The 23,156-nt window shown below is 43.8% G+C and overlaps 1 protein-coding gene across 6 annotated transcripts in view; it reads right to left on the reverse strand.

Annotated features, from left to right (window-relative positions):
• Positions 1 to 5,794: 5,794 nt before the first annotated feature.
• LOC117762612 (axin-2-like) overlaps positions 5,795 to 23,156 on the reverse strand; it is an 85,159-nt gene continuing 67,797 nt past the window's right edge. For 3 of the 6 annotated variants that reach the window (XM_034587072.1, XM_034587082.1, XM_034587065.1), the window contains 10 exons: positions 19,410 to 20,353; positions 16,903 to 17,043; positions 14,119 to 14,221; positions 12,108 to 12,248; positions 11,122 to 11,543; positions 10,836 to 10,985; positions 10,481 to 10,714; positions 10,231 to 10,335; positions 9,519 to 9,644; positions 5,795 to 6,331 (listed from right to left, as the gene is read on the reverse strand). In XM_034587072.1, the coding sequence (XP_034442963.1) occupies positions 6,205 to 6,331; positions 9,519 to 9,644; positions 10,231 to 10,335; positions 10,481 to 10,714; positions 10,836 to 10,985; positions 11,122 to 11,543; positions 12,108 to 12,248; positions 14,119 to 14,221; positions 16,903 to 17,043; positions 19,410 to 20,242 (2,382 nt within the window). In that variant the 5' untranslated portion in view covers positions 20,243 to 20,353 and the 3' untranslated portion in view covers positions 5,795 to 6,204. The other 3 variants (XM_034587048.1, XM_034587092.1, XM_034587055.1) reach the window with 3 other exon arrangements.

Consider the following 23,156-nt stretch of genomic DNA (forward strand, 5'->3'; position numbering starts at 1 on the left):
GAGTGTCGCAGAGGGGGGGACAGACGTGGTAAAATGCACTTGACTTTTTTATACAGGCCAGAAAAGAGAAAGAAGGATTAGGACTACAGTGAACATTCATCTACCCATCACACTCTACAGTTATAAATAAGCAACTTTCTAGCCATGTTCAGCACATCAACCTTATGAGGTGATGATGTGTCAATATTGTGTTCACAGCCTTTTGTTTTGCACCAGTGGCCAAAAAATCAATCAATGCAGGTTGATGGATCTTACTATTGCCATTCTTGTGCCGTCTCACATTTGTATCTTTTTGACTAACATTATGGGAGGATATGAGCTTCATCAAGCATGGACTTTGCAACCTGCTGTGAATCACTCGTGTAAAAGAGCAATGTTTATTAGCATCCATCCAACATTTAGATCAGAAGAATTTAGAATTCTGCTCAAGACCTGCTGAGAAGATTCCCTGAAAATGATAATCATAGTAGTTGTGCATATAGCTTTGACAAAACGCTCTATGGGAGGAGGTGGGAAGTATTAGTTGCATTTTTGGTAGCCTGCTTTTTCTAGCTTTTCCAGGAATACCAACCCTAGCTTTAACTGTTACTGATTTGAAACTTCATTTGACCTTAGCTTTTAATGTGGCTAGATGATACGATGGTACGGTGGAGCAGTGGTTAGATTTGTTGCCTCACAAGTCATCAAGACGGTTCCATGGTTTGATCCTGCTGGTCGGCAGGGGCCTTTCTGTGTAGAGTTTGCCCTTGCCTGCATGGATTTCTCTATTGTCGGCCCTGTCATAGACTGGCGACCTGTCCAGGGTAAGCTCTGCCTCTTGCCCAGTGTCAGTTTTGATTGGCTCCACGCCCCCTGCACCCCTCAGAGGGTAAGCAGTATAGATAATGGCCTCCTGATCTCTGCAAACCTCCAGTCAGTCCATTTGACCCATCTTCTACATTACTCATTCTTCTGTCATTACAGGAAATGAAAGTGAACAATTCAACTTACTTTCCTCACTCTCACTCTCCTTGTCTCTGTTCAACCATTCTATCTGGCACCGGGTCCCAATGTTTATGCATTTACTGAGATTGCTGGCGGGATTGTCAGAGAAAAAGAAGGGTTTATTTTTTTTCTTTTCTCTCTTTCTTTTTTTTTCCTGTGCAATCTCTTGCCTTCAGAAACCATTAATGCCCATTCAACATCAACATCAAGGCACAGCTTTGATGTCTATTCTGGCAACAGACCTCTTTCTTTCTCCGCTGCCTGCTGCTCTCGCTCTGTCTCTCTCCTTCCCTCTATCCCCCTTTATCCCTTCCTCTTCCCTTCGCTCACTCTTTACGGTTACTGTACAATCAAATAATTAAACGGATTGTCGACAAAATGATTTTACCTGGCAATTAAATATGCAAAGCGAGTCGGCAGGCAGTGTATGAGAAGGCGATTAAAAGGGGCCCACTGCAAAAATCTACAAAGGCTTCACCAGCACAATAGGCAGCAGCCCCAGCCTGCCTCGCACACTAGCTTAGCCTGGGGAGTGAGTGGTGCCTCTTTATACCAGTCTCACACAGCCATGTTTACAATAGCCTCAACCATGCTATGCCAATTACCACAATGCAAGGAGAAATGAATGCCATTTTTTGGAGAAAAGACAGGGATGAAGGTAACGGAGTTTAGGACATATGGACGTACGGAGCAACGGGAAAGCAAAGCTGCCAGCGAAATCAAAGTTACATCACAGAATTGTTCTCCGCTGATGAAAAGACACCGTGAAAGAATTCTGTGCTTCGAATTAATATCTAAGTCAAAGGAGTCAAAGCCGCCAAATGGAAGTCGGGTTTCCGCCAAAACAGGAACTTCAGAACATATGTGTAACCTGTGATGCACTTCAACAAAGCACCTATTAGAACTGGAATGCCGGAGAGAAGATAGGGGGTGAGCTCCTGATGTGCAAGAGGGGGAATGCGACAGTCAATGTCCATCTATCAACACTTAGGTTGGGAAAAATGCAAGCAATTTTCCTGGATAGGTTTCCCTTCAAAGCCCAAGCCCCAAGAGGCTGTAAAAATAGAGAGGGAGGGAGGCAGGGCGGAGGGGGGTAGAAGGGTGGAGGGTTACACCTGCCCTGTTCCAGGGATTCAACAGAAACTAGCTGGTTCAGCCTGATTAAACCCTCGTCATTGTGAAGTTAGGACCATGAAGGGGATGATAATAAGGTTTGGGGAGTTTGTATTATGTTGTAGTAAAGAAAGTTTCACCTCTCTTTTCACCTCTCTTTTCCTTTGATGAAAAGATTCAGGGAAATCAATCTCCTATTTGTGGTGTAAAAAATACCTGCAGAAACTCTTTTTTTGTGTCAAAAAAGTAGTTTGTATGTGCTTTAAGAAAAGGGAAAAACCACAGTATATCATAGATGTGATGAGCATTGGCAGCTTGTCTGTTTTTCTTAATTTCTTTTTTTTTTTCCATATTGCCAGGAACAGCTATCAGGGTAGACAGGAATCAGAAATTTTTTTGTGGGAAGTGAAAGCTTCTGAGTAATAACTGTTCTTATTTCTTTTTTTTGTGGCTACCTCTGCTTTTTGCCAATTGCAATTTGGACTGTTTGAACTGAAAGACAGCACCGCGCTTCCCACCACAGAATGATTTCCTGGTATTTAACGATTGTTTTCCCCCACCACTGAAATAAAGCCAGATAATTGAGGCAAACATGGCAAGGCCCTCTGATAGGGGATGCAGGGTGCTTCATTAATGTGTTGACTGTCACAGAGTAGCGCCGGTCCTTGTTGCTCTTTAATAGGACCAATTAGCCCATGCCCCCATTTCCATGCTTAATGTCTCCCATTTAAGTGTTGAATACAGAACCCGCACATTTAACCACAGAGGGGCAGTAATATATCAAAAGGTTACAGGCTTTTAGTGATTACTGTTTACACAGTGAATTAATTTCTCACATTGAATGTTACCTTTTTTTCCAGTAAAGAGTCTTTTTTTTTCAGGTTTTCGTGCCGTCCCACAATGACAGACTGTTTTTTATTAATCATGTGGTTTAAATGAAAAGTCACCTCTCCATCTTCCGTCTGCATTGTGGTGTGATCACAGCACCACGCGACTGTACTTCTTTAATGGTGACGCCGCTAACAACATTTCATGTTGCTCATTACTGAGGAAGACATGAAGGTTAGAGAGAAGGCAGGTAACTGTCAAAAATAATTCTTGTGAGTATTTAACAACAGGTTCCATAGATGTTTCCTACTCTTCTGTCAGTCGCACTGTAGACTGTAACTTCTTACTAAAGTAGAGTGTAGAGTGTAGTTTCCACTGTCGTTTTATTTTTTAGTGTAGCTGATACTGATGTCTCTTCGTGGATTTCCACTATAAATACATTTGCTTTATGTTATGTTTACGTATGTAATCCCTTTTCTACTGGTCGAAAAACCCACTAACATCTGTCTTTTGTCTGCAATGTGAATAGATACAATCACCATTCACTCCAGGGTCGAACAAATCTGTAGTAGACACAGGTTTTTATTCGCTCCGGGTTCGGCAGTGATAGAAATGTGTTACATGGGCGAACATGCTTATTTGACAGACAGCGAGGTGAGAGAGTTTGTCAGTCCATCCGTAGTATTGAACATGAAGCACAAGGGGGGAAAAAAACGAAAGGCAAACTCCTCTTCTGGCAATGGGAAAGAAGTTAATTGCCTCTGTCCGCAGGTTTACCTGCATTTAGAAAACCTGTTTATACCTGCTAATTTTGGTGTAAAAGACAAATATGTTTACAGGACTCAAGACTGATATAAGGAATGTTTTTTTTCCCCCAGAAATATTTTTTCACATTGTCACATTTCACACATTAAACATATATACCCCACATCCCCTCCCAACTACAAACCCAAGTGCCATGCCTGAGGGAATATCACATTCTTGGAATGATATAGTAAGGTGCTGGACGCCTGGTTCAGTGTCTTTACAAACAGATATATACATTAGAGCGAGAAGAAAAAACTAGAAAAGACATTGAATGAGAGAATAATTTGTTCATACATATTAGGAAAATTTTGATTTATGTAAAACACCATAATATGTACTAAAGGGCTCTCGTAAGAATTATATAGGGGACTTGCCAAGTATGCATCAAAAACCAGTAGGCCAGCAGGACAAATGGAGGCTTGGTGTTTAACACATGGTTAAATAAGGTGCTCAATCTGGCAATTTCACTTCTTTTATTTGCACAATTACAAGAACCCTGTTATTTCTTTAAAAAATTATAATTTACCTGGTGTCCCTGACTGATCCTCCACCCATTGTGTTGCTAAAAAGTATTATCTTACTAATACAGGGAGGCTTGTTGCACAGTATGGTCTATAATATGAAACAATATCATGTTGACACAAGAGGAGGTGGGTGAAGTAATTCTGTATCATGAAAGAGACAATTCACACACAACTGCTTTCATTTGAAAAATATAAAACTTTAATAAAGGCTACATCTCTCAATAATTACAATAATTATAGGTCCATGTAAATCTTTAAATGAAACTCTTTATATAATGTATAATTTACAGTTTAGATAGAATGAAACAAAACAAAAAAGGCCATGGTGTAAAAACAAAAACATGATTACAGGATATTATTAAAAGCATAAAAATATCTTTTCAACATAAAACCCTTCTGAGAATCAAGGGATATATATTAAAACCCTGAAACAGGGTAGCACATGGTATGGCATCCATGTAGGCACAGGTGCTGTACTCATATAACACCAGCGATAGTGTTTGATGTGTATTGTGTCTGTGTATGTACTCTATGTGTGCATCACGTGTGTCAGTTTCCATACTTCAGAATGCATAATTACAATGTATACAGGAACTCTGCTATATACGATGCTATTGTAACAACATTCAAAGGTTATCGGAGCCAGAATTCTTCAATGTTCACTTTTCTTTCCTTTTTTTGTATTTTTTGACACGCTAGCTGACTTCTGCAGGAAGTCATTCTCATTGACCCAAGCTGGTTCTTGTTAGCACAAGTTATTTTGGTGTGCGGGCTGTAAACACTGCCATTATTAGATGGTACAACTTGTGCGACAGGTCTCTGCTGTGTGTATCTGTAACTATATTCAACCCCCCCACCCTGTGCAATGCCTGGTTTACAAACAAAGGCACAACAAAAAAGATTTGAGCTCTAGTCGTTGGACTGACAGAAAGAAAAGGGAGGGGGGGGGGGGTCGGAAAAGCTAGTGTGACAAACATAACATTACAAACTATCAGCAGCATTTAAGACTGGGATTGCCCATAAGGATAGTGGAGGGAGAGCGCCGCAGACGAGACCACTGCTAAGGTTGTTAGTTTGGGTCAGACGGGGCTACAAGGCTATGGGAGGTGCTAGGCTAGTGTCACATCCTTTGAGTAAAGTAATAACAAACAAAAAACACAAACTTATACAATATTACCACAGTATTCTCCCAACATTCAAAGCAGCTTGCCCATTGGCTGGAAATAGGGAGGGGGGAGGAAGATAGGTTTAAGAAGACTTAGGAAGGGAGAACAAGGTAAAAGGAGTTGGTTGTTTTTTCAATAAATACTTAATAAAAACTTTCATCTCATGACAAAAAGCATCTATATATATAATACATGTATATATACATATATGCATGTATGTATATGCACACGTACAGACGTTTTTGTAACGATTTTCGAGCGTAACATTAAGAGCAGGTTGGTGGAGCTGCGTCTTCGGCTCGTGCCAGTCTGTTGCACTCGGCCCGGAAGCCGGTGAGACATCATCAGTCTCTCATCACATCTCAACAAAACACTCATCTACATCTTCAGTGGTTATATTCAGGAAGAGGTGGCCCTCCCCCCTCATGGGCTCCAATCATCATCTTCATCATCATTCTCATCATCCTCGTATTGGCCTTTAATTGTCTGTCGTGTCATTCCCTTGTGTTTCTAAGGCTGATTGGTTGAGAAAGTCAGGGAGGTGCGGCACCTCCTCTGGATTCGGTATACTTCATTGGCTCATCTTCCTTCAATCACTCCTCTTGTGCTGGATATATTAACTCTGTTTAGCTTAATATTAAGAAATATAAAAAAAAAATACAAAACGAAAAGGAAGTCCAGAGTGTTAATTACATAGAGTCTCTTGCTCTAGTTTCTTAACGGACAGTTTAGCTTTTGGTTGGGCAGGGAAGGGTGTTGGTTGGCTGGCAATGAAGTGGCTTTTAGTCCATCCTTTCCACCTTGCCCAGGACCTTGCCTTCATACATGGGCAACACGGTGGCGTCTTCCCACACCTCCTCGAACACAGCACCACACTCAAACTCATCACTTTCCTTCTTGAAATAGTACCTGAGGAAGGAGAACAAAGAAAAAAGTCTGTGATTAGAAAATGTTGCATGAAGGTGTACATAAGAAAGAAACAAAACAAAACATAGAATTGAACTCAAACGAAACCTGACAGTGGCAGCAAGAGTGCATCTGATATATTTCATCGTGTTTTAAACCGCTTTGAGGCACCTACACAACTACTTCCATATACATGCTCGTGCACAACTCCCTCTTGTCCAAATCAAACACAAACACACACACACTGAGAGCCAGAAATGGATCCTGCTCAAAACAACTTAGTCATAGCCTTCAATGCCATCCCTTTTCACTTCAAAGGTTTAGCCTGACTCTACATCACACCGCTGCACAAACAGAGCTGAACCTGCCGTTTAAACACTCCCTGTGATAATTTAAGCTGCTAGAAACAGCCTGTGTATTTTTGTGTGTTCATCCATGTGTGCTCGTCTCCTCATCCACTTGTTCATCTTGACTGCTGGCCATTCTACAGATGCCTATCTGTCCTGCAAGGTCTTATTAAAGTTGATGGGTTAATTAGAGGCTGTCTTAAGACCCCCCCTCCCTTTCCCGGTCCAATCTTGAATGGTGACCCCCCTTTCCTCTCTGTGTCTCCATGGCTTCTAATTGGGCTGGCTGTCAAATGAAGGGCCTTTCTGTCACACAGGTTGACATTTCAGGTGCCTGAGAGTCTGCCTGTGACTGCAAGACCACACTCCACTGCTTGCACATAAACACACGCCCCACGTTTCTCTCATAACACACATGCACATGCGCGCGCACGCACACAGTGCAGTTTTCTGATCACCAGCCGAGAACAGAGGGGAAAAAGCAGGGGCAGGAAGAGAATAAAGCAGATCGAGTGGAGGCTTTCCCCCGGCTTGGTGACCGGGTGTGATCGGTTGGGATGCTGTCCGAGCCTGGGGGCTTTACCCTGAGATGGGGAAGGGGAGGGGAGGGTGGTGACCACTTAGACAGTCTCCTGGAGGTCACGGGTCACCTAGCTAGCCCACTCTTCTTCTTCTCTCAAGCAGAGATAACTCCCAGGGTTAGCTTAGTCCCAGTGACTGTGAAGTCTCCTGGAGCTCCTAATGATTTCTCCTCTTTACTTTAAACCCAGCAAAAGATCAGCGGGAGGGGATTTAATGATAAGCTTTGTAATGGAAAAATGCCTCATTTTGACCATGTGTGCCTGCATTCAGAATACAAAAAAGAAGAAAAAAAGGGGGGGAAAAGTTCTGTTTTATCACTCAGCTTAAAGTCATTCAAACACGTGTAGGAGGGGCATACAAAAATGTGCACATACTGTTTTATTTTCCATGTTGATTGTAATTACACACAAATGAAGGAGGAGGTTTCGTTACCACAGCTGCAGGACTTTCTACCCAAGTGTGCAGCGATGTGACAGAGGAGAGCTGGCTTTGTTTGATGATATATCATTTCAGCAAACATTTCCTCTGTTGTCTCAGCGCGGCTGGACAGGATTAAGCCTTTTCATCTTCATTAGCAGAAAACAAATCAATTCAATATCCTCCTAAATTTGAATGGCAAAATGTTTCACTGCTACATTTTTTACACAAATAGTTCAAAGTCATCACTTTGTTTCAGAGAGTGAGACCGAGGGAGTCTTTCCATTGGAACATGTTTTATGTGGCAGGATTTTTCTCTCTTCGCAACATCTGGCACCAATATCGTCTGGCAGAGCCACGGCATACTGTTCTCCGCTGTACCGCTGCCATGTCCAAATTAACCAACTCCACACATTCTGCTGCCATTGAAGCCAGACGCCTCATCAACCCCCACCCCCTTCCTTCTCTCTCGCTCACTGAAGAGTTATGGGATAGCAGGGGTGCAATGACTTGTTTGCAAGGCCACCTTCTCTCTCTTGCCTAACAAGCACATGTGGCTGTAACCTAATGTTGATGTCATGGGCATGCAGGCTTTATGTTCATGCAGTGGCATACAACCTACACAACACTGCACACTACTAGTACAATTGCTTGATAAATCAAGCCTCGACTTCCTGGGTGGTGATTTAAAATGTCTTCTAACTGACCGGCCATTGTATTTCAAATTACCTTAAATGTCCTGATGTTTTTTAGGATTGTTTTGGTGAGTTTCAGATATTTTTGCTGTGTTAACCGCAACCAATCATTAACAGAAGAAGGAGCTTGCGGCATTTGATTTTAATGTCTGATGCAATAGTGCAGAGGCCTCGCAATGGTCTTTGTGCACAAAATAAAATGGCCCAGGCTTCAAAGCCATATTTATTGAGGCTGCCTTACCATGGAAATCAGTACCAGATGTGAGAACCCCCCCCCCACTCCCCTCTCTCTGTTAGCTCCTACAGTGGATCAGCCCAGTTTCTTTTCAACTATTGGGCTTCAGTATTTCACACTCCCACTCAGGAGACAAGCATACAAAAATGCAAATACATTCGCATATAACAAACCCTACTAAAGTAACAACCCCATCCAAACAGTTGTGAATAAACATCTATCTGAGGCTACATTCATACTACTGCGTTTTCGTTAGAAAGCAGTGATTTCAAACTAAAACAATCTCTGTCCACACAAACATTTTGGTTCCATTTCAGTTTTAATCCCCGCCCATACTAACACGCCTGAAAAAGCATTTCACATGACCACTCACATGCACGTGCCAGTGTTCACAGGAGTTGATAGTTGCAGAAATGTTGCAGTTTGCTGGAATAACAGCTAATCTCTAACGCATGTACAGTTGTATCATTGTAAAATGCAGAATTTAACTGGTTAATAGCTGTAAGAAAAGACAATAGGTTCAGCAATGCTAGAAAATTGTCGATTTGTTGTGTTGGAACACTGGAAGCTGAGGCTAATGCCAGTTGTTTTATTACGGAATTTGTCATGTGACAGGAACCTGACGAATCTGTGAAGGCTACGTCTTGACTGAAAGGACCCAATGAGAAAGAGGTTGTGAGTGTCTACGTCATCTTTTCCAGGCATCTCTGTTTTAGTTTTCAAACTAAAACAGCGACATCAATGTTTAAAAAACCTCTCTGTTTAAGCGACCATAAAACTACACAGCAGTGTGGATGGCAAGTGTTTCCATAGCAAACTTTATACGTTTTCAATTGAAAGAGTAATGTGGATGTAGCCCAAGTATGTGCCAATGCACTGTGATCCGTGTGTTGCTGTCAGAGAATCATATTTACCGGTAGTTGCCTTTTTTGCTAAGCTGCTCCTTGAAGTGTCCCAGGGTGAGGCAGTGGGTCTTCATCATGCTACGATAAGGAATCTCCTCACCACAGAAGAAGTAGGTGACCACTAGTTCCTTAGACCTGAAGACACAAAATGATAAAAATGTTTTTTAAACAGCTGCATTTGTAGGTGAAGAAGAAAAAGAATCTATGCTGTGCCGTTAATTAAAGGTGCCAACAGACACATGGCCCACTGAGGGTCATCCAATTAAAAATAAAGAGGCCTCACAGTCAGGTGGCTGTATCTTCACATCAAACAACTTCCTCTTTTAACAACATATGTATGAAAGGGGCCGATAACTTTGAGTTACCAGGGGCTACTCAACACATCTTTGTTGAGTTCCAGTGGTGTGTGTGCGCGCTTGTGTAAGTTGGGAGATGGGTGGGTAGTTAGAATTCCCCATTAAAGCTTGTTTAATCTTAAATGATTAAAAAGCAAGAGAAGAGGAGTTCAAAGACATAGCTATGCTGACTCACAACATCTCTCTTTGAAGGGAAGAGCAAGAAAGTCTGTCAGGAAGAGAGTGAAAGCACGAAGCTTGGAGAGAGGGAGAATGTGTCTGAGGAGTGAAATCTGGAAAACTAGTAAGAAATAATGAGTTTTAGAAACAAAAACAGGATTGTGTTGTAGATTCAAAATGGAAGAGGTAAAAGAAGACAAACGTACTCGTCTGCTTGGAGTCCAGTGATGGCTAGAGGGCTATCTCCAGAGGGGAAGGAAGCTACTGGATGGTTCCTTTCTCGCTGAAGGCTGCTGGTTGCTGTTGAATGCCTGTCAAAGTTAGAGATCGATGGCTAATCAGTACTTGCATCAATTTGAAGTAACCAATGGGCATCATTTACAATCTGGTTGAAGATGGGAAATATGGATGATTGACAATTTTGGTTAATGTGCAAGAATGTATGGGTTTGACAACCTCTGTTTTGGCGGCTTGGAGACCTCTTCTAGTCGGCGGCAGGCCTCCTCTAGCTGTGCCAGGGTGTTGGGTGGGGGCAGAGGTGGCATGGCTGGGTCCTGGATAAATGGGTGGCCAGGATGATGGCTGCGGAGGTGAGTCCCACTGCCAATGCCGCCTCCTCCCCAAGAGTAGGGAGTCCGACCAGGCAGAGGCTTGGAGTCAAGTGGGCTGGACTTCTTCAGGCCTTGAGTGCTGATAGAAACAAAATATATATTATATATTATAATACAAATTAATATATAACATAAGCTGTGACCTTAAGACTCGTGGCTCTTTAGTATAAATTATGTTCTGATTCCAGGAAGATGCTTACCTGTGTGGCTTGTGCTTGCCCTGCCTTTCACTCTCTAAGATCCACTGCCAAACATTCTGAGAGCGATCAGTGGCATCTAGGGGAAGGAGCGGTGAGGACACGCCCTCATCTGTGGCCTTGACTGGCCGTCTGGACAAAGTGCTGCAGCGACTGAAAGGAGAAAGACAGGCACATTTAGACCAAAACCAGCTTTGCCACAGGGAAAACTGAAGAAATTAAGTGCTACAGGCTACTGTACAATGCAGGTTAACAACTGATGGAATCACGGCCAGGAGGTAACACTTACGCAGGGGTGAAGTCAGAATAGTTTGCACCCCCTGGAGGGCAGAGGCACTGCACACGCTGAGCCGCCTCCGCCTCTATCTGCTCCTTGGTCTTCGGCCCAGTGTGGTGATGGTGGATGTAGTGATGGTGGATGTGCTTTGTGGACGGCCTGCCTGTCATCAGAATTTTGGTGTCCCCGGGATAAGCATCAAAGAAGGACCCTTGACCAGAAGACACCATGGCACCCGTCCGATCTGGGGAGCGTGAGCGCGGTGAGTGCCGCACTACACCTGGTGACTGGCAGCCAGGTGTCTTCAGGACACGAGATAGGTGCTCGTCTAGAATAGCCTGGGGGTCTTCTTCGCATTGAGTGCTAGATGGGAGCAGAGGGTGATGGAGGGAGGTGTTGCTGGCGAGGTCACTGCCCTCCTCTCTTTCCTCCTCCTGGACAGGCAAAAAATAAGAAGAATAAAACAAAAAAGTTGAGACTGTTGTCGTAAAGCAAGCAGAGGAGTTTATTTCCCAACTTACACCAACTTATATCATACTCTGAAGTCAGTGAGAGCAAATGCTGGCATAACTTGATTTGAGTTTCCTTTTTGCTGCACTGTTATCTTCACTAACAGGCTTTGGGTGCACTTCATCTATAATGCAGAGTGTGCCTGTGCTTCACAAGAGACTGGCACTACACATACTCAGCAAACGTGCCACTGGAGAGTATCTAAGTGCTAACTATTTGAGGGAACTTCAAGTGTGTCTAGAAACATAAGTTTGAAAGTTCCTCCAGATGAAATAATAGTAGGACAGAAAGGAAAAGTTAAACCAAGACAGACTTTCAAATCCCATGGTCTTTTCCCTATTCTTCCACATGCTAAAGCTGGAAAAAAGGTTTTAGAAGTGCAATAGAGAACCAAGCTAATTTGGATACAAGTTAGAATTTCCCAGTGGCCGCCATGCTTCACATGGTTGCAAGTGCACTGTTTAGATCAGGTTTCTGTGCATCCGTACCTCCTGGATCTGCTGCAGCCTCTCCTCCAATGAGCTCATGGTGTCCTGCTCTCGCTTCAGCTTGTCCAGCCTGGCTATAAGCTGGGCAGCAAAGGCTGAGGGCTCCACAGGGGTCATCTCCTTGGGTAGCCGGTATGTCCTCTGCAGGGTAAACAACACAGGGGAAGGACACTTTAGTTTGTGTGTGAGTGTGATTGCTTAGTGTTTCTGACAGATGCAATATGGTGCATTAATCCGCTGCCCTTGCCCTAATCCTATCTTGTTCCAAAAACCCTGTTACCATTCCAAAAGGCCTAATCCAGATGCCCTTGCTCTCGAGCTAACCTGAACCTTCTCCACCGCCCATCACTTCCCAGATCTTCTCATGCCCAGTGCCCTTGGCAGTGCCAGGCTGCCGGGCGAGGGGAGAGAAGGGGGTAGTGATGGCGGGGTAGCAGTTGGTCTCGCTCGGAGGGGAGGCCCCCTGCCTGCACCCTCTGTAGCCCAACCAAGCCATCAGCAAGGCAGCCTCTGAAGTCAGCACACTTCAAAGGGCCCTTGTCAAACATCAAACGCACACTAGGGGTGGGAGGGACACGCAGCTTTAAATCTCAGAATAAAAGCCAGATATCGACGGAGAAGAGAGTGAGGAGAGGAGCAGAAAAAAGGGAGAGGGGGACAAAATTAACAGCATGAAAAAAAGAGGAAGAGGATTGAGATGTGCGTTTGTGAAGTGGCAATGGTGGCAGGGAGAGAGCGAGACAGAGAAGGAGGGAAAAGAGGGAGGGAGAGGATAGAGGAGTCAAATACTAGGAAGATCTGAGGGGAAGTAGTAATTTATTTCCTGGCTGCATGCAGGGCAGCTCAGAGGTACTCTAGTCACATTATCCTCCTTCTTTTTTAACTATATGCGCCAGTTTCTCTCTCTCCTCTTACTTTTTTGTTATTTGGCACACTGGCTTTCTTGATTTTGACTCTTTTTTTGTTGTTCCTCTCATCTCTTTGTAGACACGATGAAGGGAAGAAGAAGAAAGGCAAGCAGAGCTGCTGGCAAAGGAGCGCCAGCCCTGCACGGGGCCCCTGCTGCCTGGGGCTGGTGCATCATGGGAGACAGAGCCATCTCCAAATCAGGAGGGAGACATTAAAGGAGTGCAAGTGGGAAAGGAAAAGAGAGAGAGATTGAGAGAGAAAAAGGAAGAGGAGAAGAAGAGAGAAAAAAGAGGGAACAGACAGCTCTTTCAAATGTGCGCACAAACATGCACACAACTCTTACACATACACATACCTGTGTTTGGATATGAAGACAAAAGAATTTCATATCTCTTCTCTTGCCTCCACCCCCCTCAAGACCCACCTCCTAATGTGTGACAGTCTGTTGTAACCTAGTTCCTTCAACCTCCCCACTACAACTTCAGCAGGTCAACAAAGTGTTGACTTCATAGCACATACACTGTCTATACCAAATACTAATGGGACCTGATATCAGGGTGCGAGTAGAGGAAAGTGGAACTGAATTGTGATATGCCTCCTATTCATTTGCTGGGATGTAGACAGTAGTTTTTGTAATATTTCAAAGATTAATCTTAAAGTAGAATTTATCATAATGTCCATTACCTACACCATTACCACCACTATCATTGATGCATAAAACAATTGAAGTTATCATGCTTTGAAACACACTATAGCTACTGAGGCGGAATCCAGAGACGACTACACAAGTTTATATTTATGGCCCTACAGAAGCTACAGGGATGGGGGAAAAGGAGGGGCTTGAAACAGCTGAAGGAGTGAAGTGGTATGCAAATCTTGCCTTTCATTTACCCTGACTTTTATATGAAAACGAGCAGGGGAATGAAATATAGTATTCTGTCACAACACAAGCTCTGAAAAAAAAAAAAAAATTAAAAATAAAGCACAACTCCTAGAGGAATCAGGACCCAGTTGTCTGTCAGTGTGTAAAAGTTTGAGTTTAGCTGATTACAAAAAAGGAAACACTGAGACAGAAAGTAGAAGTTGAAGAAGTAGGACTTACAGGAAAGTGGGGTAGTGTAACCTGGCCGTTGATCTTGACACTACGATGCATCTCTCTCTGGAACTGCTTCTTGGTGCCCAGCTTGTACGGAGGGATTCCATCTCTGTAAATACCAAAGATGTCACAGGTTTATATTTGGTGTAAACAAGAGGGACATGGACGGTAAAAATGCTTGTTGTCCTTATTTGTTATTAACTGTTATATTCAACTATCTAGAGGCTGTTATTTTTGCTGATGTAGGTCACTGCTGCTCATCACACAGGTCACAATGCTTCCACACCAACAGTTGGTGCATTAGCACCATTAGCCAATCTTTGTGGAAAAGAGCCCTTAGGAGGCAGTTTTATCATTGAAGTGATCGACAAAGCGCCACCCAGTAACCACCCACTAGGCACATTAGAGCTAAATCAAAAGGCCATGGAGCCCTTGAAGCCAAGGGAACAAACAACACACATAACAAAACACACGAGGACAATGGGAGAGATATGCTAAACATCCCTGTGGGCTTCAAAAGAAGAGACTCACTGATAAGATTACATCAAGCCTTGTCAACTCTGACAGTGGTTGCTTAAAACCAGAAGAATTAACACATAACCTCAGTAGCTGGTCTGGGTCAGAAACTACAACAGGTTAAAGCAGCCTGGCAAATGTTGCATTAGCACTGCTGGCTTTGTAGCTCTGATATATTAATATGAAAATAGAGATGTAGCTAGAAACACTGGTAGTCTCTGGACAATTAAACGTTTATTCAGAGAATCTTATTCTCCATTTTTCATCCTACGTCTGCCAGCTTTTCCAGTCAGTTGCCACTTAGGCTAGGCCAATTATCTTGGCCGTTTTGGCTGCTCAGAAGTGTCTGACCTAGCCCAAACGCTACTTTTTCTGCTGCCTCTTTGAAATCTCAACACTCATGCACATATGCACCCGCTGCCATCTTCGTTTGGCAAGCGCTCTGCTGTGAGCCTCTGATCTCAGCTACATCAAAAGGCTGGTTTGTAAGATAAGGTAATGTTTGAAGTTGGTGCAGCAGCATTCCCCAGCGTCCAAGTAAATCCATAAATAAGATATAAGCAAAAAGAGAAAGAAAAAAAATCACCCCCACCCTTTCTTTCACCCCCCTTCCCAAATCCTCCTCTTCTTGTTCTTTATCTGAGAAATGAGATTCAAATTTGCAGTGTGCCTGTTAGCCACCATAAAAGGACACACTAATCAAATTGTTCCGTCAAATGAGAGAGGAAGAAGCTGTGTTTTTTATTAACATCAGTTCTGGGTAGAGAGAGACGAAAACTGGGGACAAGGACAGCAGAGATCTGTGTCAAAGACCTTGGTGATAACTATTAAAAGAATATGACTTTGACACATAATGCTGTTCAACAATGAACCCATTTTTCTCCTTTATTCATCTGAACAAGTTCTGCAAGTCACATTTCAGTGACATTGTAAAGAGGAATCGGGTAGTGGAGCCACGCTGCCGATATCGCCCAACTCAAGTTGCAGTAAGCTTCTTGTAAGTGGGGCCTACTACCAAAATCAATGTTTCACAAACTGTACCCATGAGAGTACAAGCCATTATCCCTCAAGGTGCAGGAAGAAACAGAGGAAACTCTTCAAAAGTAAAACTCAACAGCCCTGAGGAGCTCGAACAGTAACGAGAACCCCAAACTTTGTAGCAAAACAGCGTTAACAAACAAAGCTCGCCGAATTCCCACTCACTGACTATGTTTTATCTGTCTAAACTGTTCCCACCCTGGCTAACCATGTCATGGCTGGATGTTTTGTCCAGGTTGGGAAAGAGAAAATATCTGTGGACGCTTTCATGGGTCCTTACTTTATGGGGATCTCCTATTCAGTTGTGCAAGTCATTTTCAAAGCAGCCAGCTACCCTCTTATCCCCCTAAGCTCCCCTCACCTAACAATAGGCTGAAAGTGATTCAGTTAAGCCCTTTATACTCCATGCACTTTATTTTCTCACTCCCTTGCACTTGGAGCCTCACCATTCCTGCTATTGGCTCTGGAGGCTGGAGGAGAGGAGCTGTGGAGGACTGGGTGGATGGAGGAGATTTTTTTGGGGTGCACTAGACTGACCATGGGAGTCCCGTATGCCTTGTCCCAAGGTCTAGAAATGAGTAACCCATGTGAAAGCCGTGCAGACACATGATCTCAGCACGCCGCAGAGGCCAGTGGCAGGAAACCGACCCACCATGTGAGTAAGCCTCCTTTCATTTGGTGCCAACATTTTTCAATGAGTTTGTCTTGAGGCCCAAATGGCCATTTTCCTCCCCCTCTTCTCTAGCTCTTCAAAGGGAAAAAGCGATTAGATAATATGAAAAAAACAAGTCTGTTGTGGCAGAAGGGTGGGATGGATACATTTCAACTTTGAGGGAAATGAGGCAACGCCCCCACCCACATCAAGACGTTCTCATTTTTTCTCCCTCCTCTCCAGCCTGTAACGCATCAGAATATACTTCAAAAGGTCTTCAGACATAATGACTTTCCCAGAGTTATCTCCCTTGAGGCCACAGCAACAACTACACTTTAATAGAATTACCTGGAGTCAATCATTGAGGATAATTATAAAACATTACAGTCTATTATTTTGCAACAGAGGAGTCCCCTGGCCCCAAGAAAAGCAGAGCCTCTTAAACTACGAGGCCAAATATTTGTATTCACACCCATAGACTTTGACTGAACTCAAGGCATGTTTAAATACTATGGAAATGATTGAAATGAAACTAACCAACCAACTTTTTGTGCTTTCAATAAAAAGAAAGAAAAAACACTTACACACTACTGTCTGTCATGGACATAGAATCATCCGTCGTAGCATCACTGGAGATCTCGCTGTCATTGGCACTGGTGGCAGGGGCAAAAATGTAGCCGGAGTTGACAAAGTAGGGGCTGGCAGGGTCTCCTCGACGATGGGACCTGTGGAAGAAACAGGAAGTCATGCTTTACTGTGATGCCACTGAGTAGGTATTAATGTGAAGACAATGGTGAGGTGTGACACAGTTGAATGAAGTTTTTTTTTACATGGTTCCTTCTGTTTTTCACATCAGATTTTAAAAGCAAATGTGGAAGCAAGGAGTTTGATCTGTTGACATTCTCTGCAGATTTCTGTAATTAAGAGTCACTTTAATGGGGGGAAATAAACAACAGCATTTCCCTTTTTTCTCTCTGTCTTTCTTTCTCTTTTCCTCCATCTCACACGTCACTCTTCACACTCTGCCACTTCTATCTCTGCTTCTCTCTATCATCCAGTCTATGGCCCCCTCCTTTACCCACTCTCCCCTGCTTTCCCTTTTAAAGTCTCTCTCTCTCTCCCTGTCTTTCTTCTCTCTCCTGCTGTGTTGCATTCCTGTTCCAGTAGTGAAGGGGGTGGACAAGGATGAGGGAGGGAAGAAGAGGGAGGGGGAACTTGAGCTTTACAGAGGGAGGGAGAGATGGAAAGGGGGAAGGGGGGCCCCTTTCTTTATGAGAATGCCTTCTGCCGGGAGTGCTGAGAGGAGAACCCCAGCATGACTAAAGCCGTAGGCCCCAAGCACAAACCTGACCTTTAGAAGGTCCATGCAAAGAGTCAGGTATTTAGCACAGCTGGGCTCTCTGCACCCCTTGCTCCCTTTCTCCATCTCTTTTCTTTCTTTCATGACACCCCCCTCCTTTCCTGTATTCCCCTCTTCCCCTCCTCTTGTCTCTCCCTGTCTCCCACCAAAGCATGCTTAGTCTCTGTCAGACAGATTTTCTTTTTCAAAAAGGAGAGATAAAAGTGTTGGATAGAAGAGAAAGAGGAAGGAAAACACACACACACACACACACACACACACACACACACACACACACACACACACACACACACACACACACACACACACACACACACACACACACACACACACACTATGGCAGAGTCGTTTTGGTGGTTGAAGCTGCGGAACTGAGCTGAGGATGTTTTGTTGTTGTGTTTTTCTATCACTTTGGATTTGAGTATTGGAGGTTTTTCAAAAAGAGGGAAAAAGGAATCTGTGCAGAGGTAAAATTAGTTCCACATGTTTGAGATGGAAATTGCTTGACCTAAAGAGATGGTGAGGGGCAGGGGGAAAGGGGGAGAGAGTGGGTGACGGAAGGGAGAAAGAAGGGGCTCTCTCCCACCCGCTCTTCTTTTAGAGAAAGACAAAAATGTTGGGGATCACACCAGGAAGCCAGGAGATGCCCACATGTCAACAAACCCTGCGCTTATTGGCTGTCACAGTGCTATCACATTATGTGACATCTGCTCACACAAGGATAAAATTCTCAAGGGAGTGTTTCAGTTGAGTTACTATACGCAATCTATCAGTTTTTAAACTGTCATTATAAGTCATGCTGCAGACAACTTTTGATACCTAATCTAACTATATGTTTAGTTCACTTGATAGGCTAAGAATAGATTATCTATAAATTGCACTTTCCCTAACAAATCTAATACAAGACATTGTCAAAACTCAAAGTAATAATTGAGTCCAGATGTGAGGATAAAGTGTGAGGATAAAGTAGTTACATGAAAAAGTTTGAAGTACTCTTTGTTGCAGGCTTACGCATAACATACAGTCTTAAATTTATTTCCTGGTATCAGAAGATGTTAGCTGTTGGACAATTTCTGAAATGATCTCTTACTGTAAAAGCCCAAACAATTTCCATTAACAATTTTATTTCTAACCAAAAGAACAATGTCTCTGTTTGATATAAGGCTCCACAAGTTTGTTTAACTATGCATTAGCATTTATCTGCTTAAGGAGATTTTGTGACGGTATGTAATAACTAAAATGGCAGAGTGAGTAGAATGAACGAAAAATACGGCATAACTTTAGAATAGCATCAAACTGTTTCATGTATCTCTAACAGTCATGAGACTTGGTGTCTGAATTTGTGCCTGAACCGGAGGAAGGGTTTCAAAGCACAGGAAACTTGAGCACGCCAGCAGAGGGCTGCCTGCAAGACACCATTTACTTAAAAGGAAGGCTCAGATCCATTGATGTTTTGTACCCACCCCGCCCCTCCACCCCTCCAACCCCTTGGCTAACTGCAAGGCAGGAGGGCACAAATATAGAGGCATGTTCCTCTGAGACCCTTTGATCAAGTGCCCTTTATCTCTTTCTAAGGCATTTGTGAAATAACTTCCAACTGCCACATAATCACTGTAGCTTAACTAATGAAGGGATGGTGATCATGAGTAAAGTAAGCAATGCTAGAAAAAATAAACTGGCACTAGGATGTAAAACAAAAGGCATGCATCACAAGGTGAGTTCTGCTCTTACCTGCAACTGTTCTCAAGGACTTCAGCTGCTGTCCGGACGGTAGCAGTAGCCCTCAGGGTTTTCGTAGACAGTCCAACCACGGACCCTAACGTTTTTGCCTTCAGGTCATTACAACTCCATTCCTCTTCCTCCATGAGAGGAGGAAGGTATCCGCACATCAGCTTCAGACTGCCGAGACCGCCGTGGTTCATGTACGCCGCGTTCTCGCAGCCGGTGCGCACGTATTCGAGGTATATGTCAGAGGTCAAAAACATCTGGTATGCGTTCTCTTCCATGTTGGACTGAATTTCCGTCTGTGCCTGGTCAAACATGGCAGAGTCTATTTGTTGTTTCTTAATACTATCCCTTATGAAGGTCTTGGTGGCGGGTTTCAGCTGCTTTGCGACAATGCTGTTGTTCTCGATGTACCGCTTGAAAATAACTTTGGCAACTCGCAACGTTTTGGTATCCTTTAAGTCCATTTGCCGGAAGCCGTTGCAGGCGAACCAAAAGTCCAAAGTGTCCACGCAATTCTCCCGCTCCAAGAATGTCCTGAATAGGTGAGCGCCGTCCTGGTCGCCCAGGAGAAAATGCAGGGACTTAGTCCACCGGACTAGGGGCGAGTCCGGGGACGCGCTGCCCTCTGGCTCCCCGAGTCCATCCTCGTTCCTCCGCGGTGTGGAGCCGGGAGGCGCGGAGGCGGCGGGGGTATCTTTAACCTTGCTCTGGGCTCTCATTTTGGCAGATCTGCTGGGATTGTAGCATGACGCCTCTCCCTCCTCCCCCGGTACCGGAGGACGAGGAGCATCTTCTCGGAAGCTACTGCTGATGTGCTCCGTAAGCGCCCTGCTCATGGCTCCAGCTCCGGTTGCAGTGTGAGAGTGCCGTCGTGCCTCCACTGAGCTCCAGCCTAATCCTCCTCACTCTCTAAAAGCAGCGGGGGAGCTTCTTAGCTCTTCTTCACTCTGAAACACAAAGTATTGATCTAATCAAAGCCAGATCCTGCTGAACTTCAAAGAAAGACATCAAGTAAACAGTCCCTCTCAAACACACTCGCCGGGTTCACAGAGAAAGGAAATATGAAAGGCTTTCTTTCGTTTCATTTATCTATTTATAATCTAAATGAGAGATCAACTGCAGCCTGCATTCTCTGCGTGCATTGATCTGACACATCAGAAGAAGATTTTACAAGAATCATCATCTCACAGTCTCACTCTTTACCAAAACCGTATTCACACAACTGTGGCTTACACGTGTTTTCCTAACGAGTCCATGTCACAGGCTTCAACTCCAATTAATTCCCAATCTGCTTCGGACGACCGTACCCTACCCCCGTCTGCACCACGCATGCACACACACATGCACACACGTTTCCACTCGGTGCCTTCACTTGTCCTCGCCGTCCCAGAAATGTACAGACGATGGGGAAACGCATCTGATCTGCACCACAATGACCTTAAAACGTTGTAACGTACGAGGGGTAAAAAGCCCCGCGGGAAAAGCGAGCCGCTCATGCGTAAATGTAAACGATCAATCGCCTTAATATCTGCCCAAGAAGGCGATTATAGCACATTATTAAAGTCACAGCCCCGGCAAAGCAACGTGTCCGAACTACCAACACCGCACACAGACTGAATAGTATTAGTAGTAAAAAACATCAAACATCATCCAGTACCTGAGTGACTTTAACCAGAGTCTCAGTGTCAAAGCAGAGGCTGCAACATTGTTACGATAAAAATGACAAGCGCTTGAAAGAGTGACAGACTGCATAATAATTCACAGTCTCAACAGGCAGCGTAACTCTACAGTACAACATGAGCGACTCTAAAATCCAATGGATTGAGGCTGACTAAACGTGCGTAAAAGCAACGTACCATCGCAGAGAAGATCCAACCAGAGTAAATAACAGTTTCCAAAAGTTGAATTATTACTCCATTTGAAGAAATCAGTCCACAAACTCTCCAAAATCGTAATCCACCACAAAAAGAATAATATTACGAAGACGGACTACTTCAACACTGTGCCATGCCACATGTGTCCTGTCTCGCTGCGGAACAAACCGCTGTAGTTTAATGTACCCTGTCCCATTCAGCAACTGACCTCAGAGTAGGCAGGCTCAGAGCCTATGTAGATCACTGGGGGTGTCAAAATCTGGAGGAGGTAAAAAGAGGAGGTGGAGGTGGGGGCTCCGGCGCAAGAATACATCCCACTTTTCCCCCTGCTAGAAGACGCACCAGCCAAATATTGTTTTTTTATATCCGAGCTACACATTCATTCTCTTTTTCCTCTCACACACTCTCTCTCACACTCACACATAAGCTTCTTATCTATCTCACCGTATTTCTCGCCCACAAACAAGAAACATAGCCCCGCATTTCTCAACTTCAAAGCCGAGCAGCAGCACATCAAAGCCGCCAAGAGAGGGGGCCTGTGGAACAGCTTTCCTACAACTTACCATCCATGTACCCGAGTAGCCTCACTGATTAGACAACGTGAAAAGTAAAGTAGTCCAAACAACAACACGCTGCGCCTTTTAAAAAGAAAAACCACCGCGGAGCTCTTCTCCTCGCAGTCTTGTAATGTCCAATCCCACCGGACAATTTTTCTTTCAATAATAACAAAAAGAGAGGAGCGTTTTCCTCTCGTCTATCCTGCCCAGGTAGTGTTTCAAGGAGTCATGGCAAGCGGTAGAAATCCTCAGGGCTGTTCCTAAACCAACTGGGCTGAGGGTTTAACTGTGGACTTCAAAGCGAAGAACCGCCGCTGTGGTCCCGGAAGATACATAAAAAACATTGCGTCTCGTCTTCGCGGCAACCGATGAAATACAACGCAACAACCCCAACCACGGTGAAAATAAAGGAGTAGAAAAAGGTTAAAGTTTCAGCATGTGTTTTGCTGAATCCCTTCTCATAGCGAACACGTATGTTTATACGCGCAAAAGTGTTTAATAAACTTTTCTAGACGGGGAAAATATTTACTTGTGAGTCAGGACCTTATCAAACACAGGCAATTCGGAGCCAACTCCCCGAGGCTTTGGAGCGTCAGAAGTAAGTGATCTACCGCGCCAATAGCATTGTGCGTACAGTCCGGGTGTTACTACACAAAGTTCCAACAGAAACACAAAGCAAACAAAAGCCATAGGCTGCTATTGTTGCCTGTGGCCTTTCCAAGTGACAGCAGTGAGTTTAGTGTGTCTACCTATCTGATGAGAAGCCAGTGACACAACTTTTACAGTTAATTTTGGTTTATTTATCCCCTGTTGTACAGCAAGATATTTATTTAATATCTCTATATTTGTACAGGGAGTTAAGGGACTTTTATCTTCATGTCACCCCTGGAATATCACAGAATTACCAGTGTTATAGGAGCGGCAGTAAAGAATGTATGGCTAAATATGATGATGAAATATGATTTTTAACAATTTCCAGTCATAGCCCAGATTTGATAATCCTATAGAATGTAAGTGTCATATAATTTACATTAGTCACAGGCTTTTAGCCACAAAGATGTCAACCTAACACACTTGCCAGTTCCACATTCAGGGAAAATGGCACAGCATGACATTTTGATTGAAACTGGACGGAGAGCAAAGGCAAGAGCTGTTCTCTAGTCTTTTAATTCACATGACTTCCCTAATGTCATTGTGACAGAATCTTAAAGAGTGGGTTAGACAGTGATCCAATCCCATGCTACTTCAAAGACTATATTGTCCCTTTGATGTTTAAAATCAACTTTAAAGCAGAATATAATTATATAAGTCAGAGGATT

This window comes from Hippoglossus hippoglossus, chromosome 1, assembly GCF_009819705.1.
Source record: "Hippoglossus hippoglossus isolate fHipHip1 chromosome 1, fHipHip1.pri, whole genome shotgun sequence".
Classification (NCBI taxonomy): domain Eukaryota; kingdom Metazoa; phylum Chordata; class Actinopteri; order Pleuronectiformes; family Pleuronectidae; genus Hippoglossus; species Hippoglossus hippoglossus.